Here is a 14670-nt window from a genome sequence, read left to right on the forward strand (position 1 = left end):
AAGGCCAATTGAATTTATACTGCCTTCTTTCGGATAGGAAAGTGAGCTAGCATAAGGAATCCATGAATAAGAAATGTTCTTCACTTTCTCAAGTTTTAAACCCGAATATCAAATGTCCCAATTAAGGTCTAATTATTTTATCTGTCCTGTATAAGTACCATGTATATGAGGAATGAAGCTAAGAGTTTATAGGGTTCATTATGCTAACATATAGTTGGTTATACATAATACCCACTTGGATAATATTAGAGGTTTGTTACTTGAAATAGCAGAAGACATATTAGTTTTACCAGAATCAATTAGGAATAATAAAGATTGTTATAATTTTTGAAACCTTTTCCCCCTTGAATGTAAAGTTTCTCAGAGTGAAAGGTTACAATTTAGGTGCAGGGAAAGGACTCTTACCTTTGATGGGACCTTTCGGCTTGGCAGCCTCCTCCTTAGGTGCTTTGGCTTCTGAAATAAAAAGAACACTCGGCATTTAAACAATTTTCAGACCGATTTTATGCTTAGTAGTAAACCAGGAGGGGTGAGTCATGTTATTATAAATATTAATGCATGAAGAGAAATTGGCTTCATTTATCTGACTTCCATGGAGAATACTGTGATATTTCCAAGAAAGCATATTTTGATCAGTATCATTCTGGTCAACGATGTGACCAAGCTAAATTACCAGCATATTTAGGATTAAAAAATTACTTTCAGCAACTGCCTTTATTTTACTCCTATTTTTTGTCTCTCCCTTTTTTATTGAGGTAAAATGAACCTAACATAAAATTTACCTTTTTGACCATCGCAAGGTATACAATTAGTTGCATTAAGTATATTCACAATTTGCAATCATCAACACTATTTCCAGAAATTTTTCTTTTTGTCAATATGCAGTCTTTTTTTAAAAAAATGACAAATGATTCCTACAGGGCACGTGGGAAATTTGAATATCCACATGCTGCCTATATGTATGCCCTTAGGGTGTCTGTTTTCTTGGATTTCATCAGCCTTGAACATACTCGTTACTTAATTTTAAAAGCATATAAAGCAATGATGCTTTGAAGGAATGCATATTCCAATCAAAACACAATATGTACCCATGGGTGAGAGATTAGGTTGGGAAAGAACATCAGAAGAAGAAAATTTAATCCAGAATTTATGACCCACCCCTCCCAGCTAATAATGCCTGTTTCAACAAAAGAGGGTTTGCATTTTAATGAAGGATGAAAACTTTTATTAAGCCACCAAAACAAACAAATGAAAACTACAGAATAACTACCTGCTTTCTTTCCGACCACGGGCACCGTCACCGGGGCGGCGATGGGGGTGGGCGGGGGCTCCACCGGAGGTGGTTTGATTATTTTCACTTCTGTAGAGAGATGTCCATTGCATTAATGTATCCGTTCGTCTCTTCCTAAAATTTCATTTGGTGGCCTATTTGCCTTTTCTGATGTAACTTTGAAATTTTCAAATCACTAGTTTTTCAGAGAATAGTATATTCCAACTACAGCATGATCTATATACAGTATAACGTAATAATATAGTCAATGTATTCCAATAGATTTAATTATATGGAATAAAAAATAATATACTCTAAAATCTATTAGGACATTATAAATCATCTGATGCATGCTTTTACTTCCTTTTTTAAAAATAACTACATATTTGTTAAACACACACACACACACACACACACACACACACACACACACAGGCTCAACATGGTGTCACTTAGACCAAGTGCCCAAAATGGGACTCAGTACCCAGTCTAATTGCAGTTTCAACCTCCCCACAGACATGTGGCCTTAACTGGTCAGCCAGCAAATTTTTCTTTTCGTGAGCGCCAATGAGTCTGTTGGGTCCTCTCTATGCCCCAAAGAATGAGATAATCTACATGATTAAAAAAAAACCCTGCTTTTTCCTCTAGCAGACAACTTCCTCTGGAACAATCCTTTTCTTTTGCTCATGACTTTTCCGTCCTCACCCTCTGTCTATAAAAATTCCATTTTGTATTAACTCCTTGGAGTGCCTCTCCAATTTGCTAGACAGGGTGCTGTCCCTTTCATGGTTTAGTAAAGCCAATTGGATCTTCATATTTGCTTGGCTGAATTTTGTTAGTTGACTTCTCTGTAAGAAGCATGAAGGAATATGCTGTTGACATTGGGGATGGACTTGCTTACCTGGCTCAGGCTTTGGTTTTGGTTCAGGCGCAGGGAGAGGTATTGCTGGCTTAATTTCAGGCACTAAAATAATTCACAGTTGTAAGCTGGTTATTTGAAGGGTTTTTTTTTTTTTTGAAGATTTTTGAAGTTTTTCACAAAATTAAACCAAATCTGGGCAGACTTAATATATCTTGGGAGATAGCAGAATTTAAACACATATGGTCACCAAATGAAGTATTTGATCTAAGTTTATTTTGCATATGAAACAAAATATTTGGAAAACATAGTAAAGCATTTTATTGGTTCTAATGTTGTTACTCATCTCATTATCTATTTTTTCCCTTGTGCTTAAAACTTACTTTAACAAATGGGTGATCATTATTAGCTAAGTGCACCTAAGAGCGAAATGGTAAAGAAAATCAAAGCATATGTGATGAGTAGATTAAGGTTGTGTGTTCAAATCTTAAAGACAGTGTGATGGTTTTTTAAATGACTCATATTTGCAGTTTTAGAGACAACTAAGAAAGTGCTCTTAAGTTTGTACCTTTTACTGGTTCAGGAACTTTCCTTTCCCTTTTGGTAACAGCAGCTGGAGGTACTTCAGCCTCTTCAACAGCTTTCGGAGGTGGCTCTGGTACTTTAAAATAATGAGATTATTTTCTAGTGTTATTTGAATACTTAGAAATCAACTGACCTGAAATAATCAGATTAAACTATTTTTCAAAAGCTCTATTGTATCAATTAATTTCTGTATCAATTAATTTCTATTTTCTCTCCTTGACTGTGCCTCAGTTTATTTTACTTTCTCTTATTCCACCCACTTGCGTCCCAGCTCCAGGAGCTCTCCCTTCCTAAATTGCTTCCGTAACAGTTCCCAATAAATACACCTTTTGAGAATAGGCTAATGACAACAATCAACCCACTTAAAAGCCCCCAAATTCTGTGCCACATTTGTTGACACCCTCCCATGAAGTTATTTTGCGGCCGACCCGATTATTTCACAATCACCGCTACCAGAAGGATAAGGGGCAAGGTAATAACAATAATGAAAATACATGAATGGATCTGGAAATTACTATAAAGATATTTAAACAGAAAGCAGACAATGGAAAGCACAGACTGTTTCACAGACGAAATATGAAGCTATGTTTATATTTAACTCCGATGATGTTTACAAGATAAACCTTTTGTTACATGTCCATTTTGTTAAAAGATAATTGTTACTGAGATTCCTACCTGGTTTTTTAATTTTTTCTAGTTTTTTAGGTTCTACTTTAGGTTCTTCTTCTTCAGGCCTCTTTCTTAGAACTTAAAAGACAAAAAGGTTTATATGTAAACCAAGACAAACAAACTAATGAAGATGTTGAGCACGCTCGACAAATGCAATAATACATAAAGCAAGGAAAATGAAAAGCATGCGACCTGGTGCACTGGCCAGTTAGCCTTTATGCTAGAAGTGCTTGTTTTGTTTTGTTTTTTTTTAAATCAAAGGTTGTCAAATTAATTAAAATAACACTGGGAGTCACTTTATATCCACGTACATAGACAATCTGTTGTTCAGAGACAATACTGTTGCAAAAATGACCAAAACACAAAATGAATAATTTGAATAGCAACAAATTCAATTCATAATTCAACACTGTAATGTAATGAGGAGTATTTAAATAAGTATAAAGTTTACTTAAGTGGAGATATCCAAAGAAATGTAGTCTAGATACCCGTAATTCTGTGTGAAGAAAATGTTAGAACTCTATTCTTCATTTGAATATCTTGCTTCCAGTTAAGATTTTATTAGTAGAAAGAAATGTTCAGTTTTTTAAAAAATGTTATTTATTTGTTCTCATGATCCTGCATCATACTTTAAAACTGAATACTGAATTTAGGCTTAAAAGGTTTGGTCTAATTTAGAATATTTAATAGCTTTAGTGCTTTTTACTACATAATTTGATTATGAACATGACAGCTGTGATCATTATTATTAGCTTAGAGTATGATCAATTTCGTTGTGTCTATGCATGTAAACTTCAAAACTGTGAATGCTCACAAAATTTCTGTCTTCTTTTAAAAAAAAGCTATGGAAATGATAGCCTTCCCAATTTTCAGTGCAACTATCAATGAATTTTGATAAATAGGTAATCCGATTAAAAGAAAACCAAGAGACAGAAATATTTTTGTAAGCTTTCAAGTCTATTTTTTTTTTTTTTGTAAATTTAAAGCTAACAAAACAGTTGAAAAATACCATACCGCTTTTGAGAACAACTTCTTCTTTTGGTTGAGGTTTAGGTTCAGGAAGTAATTTGCGAACTTTCTTTTCAACTCCGGGCGCTTAAAAGAATATGATTTCAAATTTTGAAGTAAATTCATATAAAAGTAAATTTTAACAAGAAAAAGTTCTCTTTCAAAACTAGTTAACTATAGTGCATAATAATTTTTGTTGCAAAATAACATCACAGAATTTAAAAGCAAATAATACACTTCAAGTTATTTCTCTGCAAACATTTATATTGCCTTGTGACAAATTCCGTTGCATTTATTGTAAGCAAATATAGTCATCTTAAATGAGGGTAGAAGATGTTACTCTATATTGCCTTAATGAATCTTTGACCAAATACAGAGTTCTTGACAGCATCTTTGCCCCAATCTACAATTGTAGATTGTTCAAGTCTACACTGGCATCTCGCCAGCTACCTGTTACATTAAAATGATACTGGTAAGTGTTAGTGTCATTATCCAATCTTCTCCACTGGGGAGAGAAGAAAGCCAAGGGATCTGGCTGATGACCTTGATGTTGGGAAAGGACCACTCTCACTTCCTTAACAGAAGGGAAATATTGTTTCTTAAGATCTCCTTTTTGAAACAACACTAACCTAAAATTATAAAACTATAGAATTTGAGAGCTGGTGTTGGAGCTCATTTTTAATGAATAAGAAAATATTCTTGAATTTAGACTAAAAAGGACCCAAGGCATTCTGAGTTCATTCTCTCTTGCATCTTCAGTGACTATTGGACATGATGGATGATACATAGAGCAGCCTCCTCCTTTCTTATAACCCTCATGGATTTGAGAGGAAAAAAGAGAAATGCTGGATGATTATTGAACCACCTTACCTCTCTAGTGATGTCAATAAAAATCAGTTTAAAACATTGGTATCACTTAACATCCTATTTGTTTACTCATGTGAAATTTGAATTTTTAGTTATTTCTAAAAAATTTCCCATTAAGCAGGATATTTGCAATTCATTAAGTAGGTTTTTCTTTTGTTTTGTTTTGTTTTTGTTTTTTTATTTTTTAAACAACACGGGGCTTGAACTCAGGACCCTGAGATCAAAACCTGAGCTGAGATCAAGAGTCAGATATAAATTGACTGAACCACCCAGGTGCCCCTAGATTTTTTTAAATGTGATAAAGATAACTTTGCCTAACTTTAAAATTTAAATATACAAAAGGTGAATATGTATTTCACTTTAAATAACGATTTTTTTTGTCAAGTATTTTAAGTAAAATTTCACACTTCAACATTAAATTTTTTTATCCATGTTAAATTGTGCTGGCTTTCAATACTATTTTAGAGTTACCAATATTCTCAATTTATAACTATTTTCATTGTTCAAACGTGGAAAGACAACCACGCATCTAATTAATGTAAGGATGGCATATATCCTTTACTTATATAATGGACATAGTGGAAATACATCTTTGCATTTGTTTTTCTATATTATCATTTTATTTTTAAGGTCTTATTGACATTTGAGACTCAGGTACAGAACATACCATTGCAGCTATTATTTTTAAAGTTATTATATGTCATCACATGTCATTTTAATGTTTAAGTGGCTTTTCCTCCATTACTAGCTAACAGCCACAGTAATATTATTTTGTAATCTCCATTTTATGTCAGGAAATGTATATTCAAATGGGTGATTTTTCTAAAATTCCAGAGTGGATCAAGAACAGATTCAATTTCTGGATCTGGATGTGTTATTAATTAAACAGAATGCTGCTACCCATTATACTTACTAGAAAAATTAATAACTTTATATTTAACAGAAAAAATTCTAAAATTTATGATCCATTTATTTTTCTTTAGGGTCTAAGTTTACTTGGGGAAAATACTGTGTCAGGAGAAATGAATTTTGAAAAATGACCTGCAGCAGTCCTGAATGCTCCCTAGAGTCAGTGACAAGACAGTGACAGGAAAGCCTTGAGGAAATCCCTACGAATCATCTCAATAGTATACAAGGAGGACAGGATTTATTTTTAGCGCTCTAACACTGGCTAAAATACTGTTGTTCAGGTGAAATTCCAAAGCTTTCTACTATTAGCTCTCTGCATTTTAACCTAAGGCATATTCTGAAACTAATTTCAGCTGATCAGTAATATTTAATATTTTTAAGTTGAGGAAAATGCAAGAAGACATATGTAGATGAGACAAAGATAAACAATATCCATGAATGTATGAAATTTGATGGGAGACAAAGGAAGCAACACTCATGAGCCAGGACCATAAAAACTACAAAAATACAAGAAATAAATGAGACTACTCTGATTTAAAAAAAAAAAAAAAGAACATTCTAGAAGACAGGAAGAGGAAGGAGCCCAAAGGAGGGATACTGCATAGAAACACATTTTCCAGATTGTGAAATACCTTTCAGAGGCTTAAGCTCCACTTTTTCTGGAACTTCAGGTTTTTCAGGAACTTTCTTCTTTGGAACAGCTTTAAAGAATATGATCTTAATTTTATTATTTGTACATTTAGACTAATCTGAAGCAAATTATTAAATATCTGCTCCAAGAGTCAAAACCAAGCTTTGCTTACAGCCAAACAGCATTGATAACAGCCAAGAGCAGCCACCAAGGAATACACAAGAAGCATTCAAACCATGAAAAACATTGCCCTTTCACTCTGATGGTGAGCAGTAAGTTTAAGTCTGGTGGAGAAAGAAGATAATTTTTGTTCTTTGCAGGAAGAAGTTTTCCTTGAAGTATAAATTTGTATTAAGGGAAGTGTATTAAGTGTGTGTCTTCATGGACTAGGACTCACAGATGGATAGCCTTGTAAGAGGTGCCTGTTTCCTACGTCTGACTAAAAATGCCAGAATTACCCCTACTGGCCAGGAGGGATGAAGAGGGGCAAGAACCACGAGAAGCAGTCTTACTCTGGAAGATTCTGGCTTTGTACATGTGTAGGTGAGCATGGGAAAGTGCTCATCTAAGATTATATCTAGATTATTTTAGATTGAGAAATCTCATGACACTACCAATAAGACAACACTGTATTACCATAAATAGAATAATATGCTTTCACCAGTTTATTTCAGCTTTTAAAGATGTCATTTTAAGAAATTAAGTAATATTGCATCAATTCAAAGAAATATCTAAATACAAAAAGAATGAAGGGATATTTAATGAGAAGAGATGCTGGATATCAAATGTACTCATAATCACTCTTTCTGCCTATGCCAAGGACCACCACAAGACACAGTCTGGGCTTTTATTAAGTTGCAAAAGAAAAAAAAAAGTGGGGTAGCAGTGATGGGTCATTCGTATGCTTTCCTTTGATGGCATATGAACACATAGTAGCTATCAATGCCATAAATATATTACTTATAGTATATTTAAAAACACACGAAATTCTTTAAGAACAAAGTTTTGGCTGTTGTATAAATTTGTTACTGCAACATTAAAAGTTTCATGCAAAGTTTTCTTACACATTCCAAATGCGCAAGATCCCAGAGATATGCATAGCAATAGCACTCTGAAATCGGAAAACCCTTCCTCCATGAGAAAGTTAGTTGGACTGCCCCTGCATCCAGATGTCCAGGATGAAGCTAGCAATGAGCGATGATGCCCTTTCTGTCAGCACGTCCTGACAAAGCGCCCAAAGGCAGCAGAAAACAGGTCGCTAGGCAATTCCCACAGCTCGATCACGTTTGAAAGCACACACTTTTAAAAATAACACGTCTTGCAAGCACCGTTTCAGATGACTGACTAGAAGTCTGAAGCAGATTAATAAAACTTGGGTGTGGCACTTTATACCTTTAAGCTGGAATATTTTCTCCTTCACATCTTCCTTTGGTGGAGCAGGAGGAGGTGCCGCAGGCTTTGGTTTGAGTTTTGGTTTCTCAATAACCTTCTTTTCAGGTTCAGGTTCAGGTTCTTGAAAGAGTATTTCAGGAGGGTTAGTATATGTGTATGTTAATTAGCATGTGGATATATAGTCTCTTCAGTAGAAATTTAAACATATATATATATATATATATATAAAGCAAAAAATTTGCTTTTTAAATTCCAATTCGCCTCCAACATAAAACAGTAACGAACATCAAACACAAAAATTTAAACACTATACACAGATGATGAGAACTATGGCAAAGGCACTGATAAAAACAACGGAAGTATCCGTGTAAGCCACACCACCTTGAGATCAACAGTACAAACGACATGGATGCGTAAGAATGAAATGCACGCTTGAAACAGAGTATCTTACACACGGACGCAGAGAGACATGCCGAACAACGTAGAACATGTATACGTATATGAAGATGAAGAATACGATGATGAAGAGTTAAGTCCAATTAATTGGATACCTGGTATTGGTATTTCTTCTGGTTGTGGTTCAGGTTCAGGTTCTTCAGGCTCGATATACTTTTGAATTTCACGTTCTTTAAAGAATGTTGACAGAGGATATGAGATCGTAAAGTTCTTCACAAAGACTCATACACATTTCACACAGAGGTAAAGATTGTCGTCACAAAAACAGAAATATCCAATTCATACAAATTCACTTATACAGAAAAAGAGGTAAGATTTCTATTATAGTTAAACATTCTATTAACTACTTCATTTGATGTATGTGGATGGCAAGTGAGATGACTTCTAAAGTCTGATGTGGGGTTATTGTTTGAGAATCCAATGCAATTTATCCAGTTTTGCCTTGTAAACTGTATCTGTGGGAATTATTAATTACTATCAAGAGGAATCAAAGACTCTACTTCAAAAGAAATATAACTGAAAAGTGAAGCAAGCGTATGCTGGTATGCTTCTGTATATAATTTCAAGAAAGAATGTCACCCTATGAATAGCTTTTTATTTCTAGCAGGAGTCTTTAAGAGATTAAAAAATTTATGTTTATACATATATACATATATATATATACCTTCAACAGGGGGAGTCACTTTTCTACCAATGGTTATGGATGCTTTTTCTTCATACATTATTTCCTCAGGAGGCTCTTCGACTTAAAAAACACAGTATTATATTTTAGACTGTATTCACAATAGAATCTTTCAACTGCTAAGTTGCAACCTATCAACTTATACTCTATAACATATTCTTCAGATGACCCCAAAATATCAATAGCTTCACTACCTACAACAGACAACAGATAAATACATAAGACCCATCTACAACCAAAGCAAGATGATGAAGACAACGGTCATCTTCCCAAGATTTATAGAGCAGCCGTGTACCTTGGACGGGTGGAGCTTCTGGCTCTTCAGGAACAGGAATGGACACTTTCTTTTCTGGGATGATTTCCTTCGGTACTTGAGGCACTTTAAAGATATTGATTTTGTTTACTATTAAGAATTTAGAAGATGTGCAAGATTCTGCAAACAGCAGGCAAAGAGTACAGTGGAAAGAACTTTATCTTACAAGACTTAGTGGGGATATGGCTTTGGAGGCATGGCACCCTTTGGACATTCCAATTTCATAAATGAGTCTTCTCAGCCTTCTTCATTTGCTTCTCTTCCTCCGCATACCCTTAAATGTCAGTGTTCTCCACTGGTCTAACTCTGAAGCTTTAAAAAATTGGCTCTACATTCGATGAACAATCCTCCTGCACTCTCAACTCTTATTTCTCTGTGGATGACTTCTAGATCTCCATCCCTAGCTCTGTTCTCTTTCCTAAGCTCCAGATGAGTATTCCCAGCTTCTATATTTGAAAGCTGAAAAATATATGCACTATCTTCTTTCTAATATTAGTTAGGGACCCAGTGAAACATTCTCATGGATATCTAGCTACAACCCTTACAATCATCTTGGACTCCTCTACTTCCTTAATAATTTCCATAATAGACACCAATTTGATCTCCCACCTCTCACTCTTTTTCCATTTCTACCACCACTGACCTTGTCCAACTCTTAATGACCCTAAATAACTACAGCGGCTCTTGACTATCAGCACTGTCTTCCAGCAGCTGGAACTATTGCCAGTCATCTTTCCGAAGCCTGCCCTCTACTAAATTTGTGCACCTGCTTCAAAGCCTTTGATATGGGCATTCAAAGAACTCCAAAACACAACCCGTAGCTTTATATCCAGACTATCTTTCAAGATACCCCACAACCAATCCATACTCAAATCCATCTCCTTTCCTAGAAAACCATTTTCTCAATTGCTATAAAATGTAAACATCCGTCAAAACTTAAATCTTTATTTCTTTCATACAGCTTTCCCTGGTGCCTCTGCCTGAAATTTGTCCACCCTTGCTCTGTGTTTCTGTAGCCCTTGATACTCTTGTAGGTGTGATCACTTCCTGTCCCTATTAGAGTTGTGCTTTCTTCTCACCACCTTTTAAGTTGCTTGAAGACAGGACCACATCTTATTTTTTCTAGTACGCTGTTTTGTTAGTGGTAGGACATTCAGCAAAGTATGCTGAATTGAGCGGTTGTACCCTTTAAATCAGAGGACGTCCTTTGCTACCACACGGAACCATGTCATAGCACAACTGAATCTCATTTTTCTCCTGCTTATCTGTCTCATTTTTTTCTCTTTGCCCTCGTTATTTACCCCTTTTTATCTGTGAAGTGTGGTTTTGCATAAGAACTATATTAAAATGCTCGGGTAGCATTCAGAGAAATCTATATTTTTTCTTCATGGTAGGTACCTTTTTCTGGCACGACTTCTTGTTTTCTCGTAACAGGCACAGGTTCCTTCTTTACTGGAACAAGTTTCTTGGGCACCTCAGGCACTTTGAAGATATTAGTGGTATTTTAAAAAGAGTATTTAAAAACATTTTAAATGTTAAGAATAAAGAATCTGTAGTTAATGGAGCAGTATTAAAATTATTGGAAAGAAATAAGGACATTTTTGTCCCTAGTTATGCAACAACAAGGACACATAACAGATTACTTTCAACAAACAATGCTACTAATGATATCAGTGATGATGGGAATACCTTGAGCTGCTGGTATTTCTGGCTTCTTAACAGTTGGGACTTTCTTCACTGGGACAACTTTCTTCGCCATCTCAGGTACTTTAAAGATATTAGTAGCATTTAATAATATAAAATTGCAAGATGCAATATGTACGCATTACCTTGACAACATTTAGATAACAGTTACGCACAAAGTACAACACAATACATAATAAAGACTGTCGAATTTTAGACAGCACACAAAAATGAAGCAAATATTGATTTATTTTACTGTAAGTACCTTTGGGAGGTGGAGCTTCTGGTTTTTTGATGACAGGAACTTTCTTCTCTGGAACAATCTTCTTGGGTTCTTCAGGTACTTGAAAGATAGGAATTTCTTTGAGAGTCAAATGATTACACTGAAAAGCTTAACACTTAATGAATGACAGAAGAAGATCACACCCATCCCTTTGGTATGCACACTGTAACGTTCTATAGCTTTGTGTGCGCAAACGACTCCTGTTCTTGCCAATGAAGTCGAATTTCAAGGAAGGAGACTGACATTTTACCTTAAAGAAGGTATATAATAGATACAAAACTCCAGGGATGTATTTTCCTGTACGGTACAGGATGCTGTCTTGTACCTGCTGGTGGTGGGGCTTCTGGCTCCTCTTCAGCAACAGGAACTGGCTCTTCCTCTTTGGGAGCAACTTCCTCAGGCTCTTCATATACTTTAAAGATAGAATTAATTTTAATTCCGTGTATGGAACAATATTCTAAAATGTGCAAAACGCTGCACATAAAACTGGTAACCTTGATTTCTTCCCTTGTTTTAATTAACGCCTTCTCTTAGTTTTGTGAAGATGAAATCTATCTTATTTGCACTGACTGCTGTTTCTATTGATTTGAGGGCTTGGAAAGCCCTTTTGGTGTTGAACGTCATTTAGTGTTAGTAGTTCTGCCCACTTTCTGTGAACATTAGAGAAAGCTTAATATGGCGTATGATGCCCTATGTAGATGTCGCTGATTGAGAACCCAAATCCGAGCTAATTAAGAATGATTAAGACAAATAAAGGACAGAAAACGACCAAGAGATACTGAATTAAGCAAAAAGGAGGAATGAGGCTTAAATTAGCAAGTGTCGCGAGTGGTCTCGGCGTACCTTCTGCAGGAGGCTCTCCTTCCTCGGGAGCAGGAATGGCGGGTTCCTCTTCTACGGCAGGTTTCTTTGGCACCTCTGGCACTTTAAAGATATTAGTTAGTTTTACTTCTGGGTAGTTGAGAAGTACACAAAATTTATACCACCTCTAGTTCACATCTAGGTCAAATAACCCAGAGACAAACCCAAGAGCAAAATTCGCCAGTAATCTGTTCAGAGCTCTGCAGAGCGGGGAGGGAAACATGGCCTAGGCACACGGACAAATCCATATTAGCAAACTCTTGAATGCACGTAATAGATGCATCCGTTTTTTTGTTTGTTTTTAAACCAATGATGTTATTGAAAAACATTTAAACCCTAAAAATCCAGAATGGCAGGTTTGTAATTGTGACTATAAGAAGTTTGACAAACAACGGGGTTTCTATAATAAGTAACTTTTGAAACCAGAGTGAGTGCTTTCCTGCAGAATCTCATTAGCGACATGTACCTTTAGGTGGTGGGACTTCTGGCTTCTTGGGAACAGTTACTTTCTTCTCAGGAACAACTTCTTTCGGAACTTCAGGCACTTTAAAGGTATTAGTGTTTTAATATCATGAAGAGTCACTAGCAAACATTCATCACATATACATAGCACAAAAGACTTTCTGAGAGTGGGAGCTTTCACCCTCCATCACATGGCAGGCAGCTATATGTACCTTTAGCAGGTGGGACTTCTGGTTTTTTGGGAACCACTGGAGGCACCTTCTTTTCAGGAACAACTTCCTTGGGTACCTTGGGCACTTTAAAAGATATTAGTCGTTTTTATCTCATAGTTTCAATGACATGAAAATCATTAGGTATAGCAGTGGAACCCAACACTTAAAAAACAGACATTTTTCTGTAGGAGGTTGGCGGCACTGAGAAGTACCTTTCACTGGTGGTGGTTCAGGTTTTTTGGCAATGACAGCAGGTGGTTTCTTTTCTGGGACAGGTTTCTTGGGTGGCATGGTCACTAAAGATATTAGAATATAATTTTTTAGGATCCGCAAAGATGAATGAGAAATAAGACAAAAACTCAAAATGTCCAGAAGTTTCAGGGCAGGAGGGGTGGAAAATTGGCTAAGGCAACGTAGCAGCTGGCCAGGTACCTTCTGGAGGAGCGGCAGGCTCTGGCTCTTCCACAACTTCCGCTGTGGGCTCTTCCCAGGCAGCTTCCTCGGGCTCCTCATACACTTGAAAGACACAAGCTCATTTTAATGCTCGAGTTGACTCAAGCATGGGAAATAGTTTACAAACAGGTTTTTACAACACTCAGAAGAGAGTTTCTTTTTAAAAATAATAGTTTTGATAGTGTCATTATTACCTGCAGGGGGAGGACTCTCCGGTTTGGGAGGAACAGCTTCAGGCACCTTCTTTTCTGGAACAGCTGCCTCGGGCACCTCGGGCACTTTAAAGATATTAGTATTTCCATGATTAGACAGAGTAACGACAAATGGACGGTATCAAACACAGTGACATGGGCGTGACTACCTTTGGCTGGTGGGACTTCGGGCTTTTTAGGAGGCATCACAGGCACCTTCTTTTCAGGGACAACTTCTTTAGGAGCCTCGGGCACTTAAAAGATATTAGGAAAACTACATTTAGGAACCATGAAGACGACTGGAACAAGATATTTTCAAGAGCAGAAGAGTTATGTCTTTTTAAGCCTAAGTTTGGCAACAAATACCTTTAGCAGGTGGGACTTCAGGCTTTTTAGGAGGCGCCACAGACACTTTCTTCTCAGGGACAACTTCTTTGGGAGGCTTGGGCACTTAAAAGATATTAGTAAAATTACACTCTGGAGTTATGAGGACGACTGGAACAAAACATTTTCAAGAGCAGAAGAGGTATGTCTTTTTAAGTCAAACATTGCCAACAAATACCTTTAACAGGTGGGACTTCGGGCTTTTTAGGAGGTGCCACAGGTACTTTCTCTTCAGGGACAACTTCCTCGGGAGCCTCAGGCACTTAAAAGATATTAGTAAAATTACATTTAGGAACCATGAAGACGACTGGAACAAGGTATTTTCGAGAGCAGAAGAGTTATGTCTTTTTAAGCCTAAAGTCAGTGACAAATACCTTTAACAGGTGGGACTTCGGGCTTTTTAGGAGGCATCACAGGCACCTTCTTTTCAGGGACAACTTCCTTGGGAACCTCAGGCACTTAAAAGATATTAGTAAAATTACATTTAGGAACCATGAAGA

The 14670-nt window shown here is 36.3% G+C and overlaps 1 protein-coding gene across 2 annotated transcripts in view; it reads right to left on the reverse strand.

Moving 5' to 3' along the window:
- Positions 1 to 14670, reverse strand: part of TTN (titin) — a 268971-nt gene that overhangs the window by 109451 nt on the left and 144850 nt on the right. For both annotated transcript variants that reach the window (XM_087861792.1, XM_087861790.1), the window contains 25 exons: positions 14545 to 14628; positions 14349 to 14432; positions 14153 to 14236; positions 13957 to 14040; positions 13790 to 13873; positions 13575 to 13658; positions 13355 to 13438; positions 13143 to 13226; positions 12935 to 13012; positions 12451 to 12531; positions 11933 to 12019; positions 11590 to 11667; positions 11331 to 11408; positions 11040 to 11123; positions 9624 to 9707; positions 9311 to 9391; positions 8742 to 8816; positions 8191 to 8310; positions 6800 to 6868; positions 4398 to 4478; positions 3390 to 3461; positions 2698 to 2790; positions 2172 to 2234; positions 1271 to 1360; positions 406 to 456 (listed from right to left, as the gene is read on the reverse strand). In XM_087861792.1, the coding sequence (XP_087717918.1) occupies positions 406 to 456; positions 1271 to 1360; positions 2172 to 2234; positions 2698 to 2790; positions 3390 to 3461; positions 4398 to 4478; positions 6800 to 6868; positions 8191 to 8310; positions 8742 to 8816; positions 9311 to 9391; positions 9624 to 9707; positions 11040 to 11123; positions 11331 to 11408; positions 11590 to 11667; positions 11933 to 12019; positions 12451 to 12531; positions 12935 to 13012; positions 13143 to 13226; positions 13355 to 13438; positions 13575 to 13658; positions 13790 to 13873; positions 13957 to 14040; positions 14153 to 14236; positions 14349 to 14432; positions 14545 to 14628 (2037 nt within the window). The remainder of the gene's footprint in view (positions 1 to 405; positions 457 to 1270; positions 1361 to 2171; positions 2235 to 2697; positions 2791 to 3389; positions 3462 to 4397; positions 4479 to 6799; positions 6869 to 8190; positions 8311 to 8741; positions 8817 to 9310; positions 9392 to 9623; positions 9708 to 11039; positions 11124 to 11330; positions 11409 to 11589; positions 11668 to 11932; positions 12020 to 12450; positions 12532 to 12934; positions 13013 to 13142; positions 13227 to 13354; positions 13439 to 13574; positions 13659 to 13789; positions 13874 to 13956; positions 14041 to 14152; positions 14237 to 14348; positions 14433 to 14544; positions 14629 to 14670) is intronic.

This window comes from Ursus americanus, chromosome 1 (assembly GCF_024610735.1).
Source record: "Ursus americanus isolate L20-20 chromosome 1, mUrsAme1.1.p, whole genome shotgun sequence".
In the NCBI taxonomy this organism is placed as follows: Eukaryota; Metazoa; Chordata; class Mammalia; order Carnivora; family Ursidae; genus Ursus; species Ursus americanus.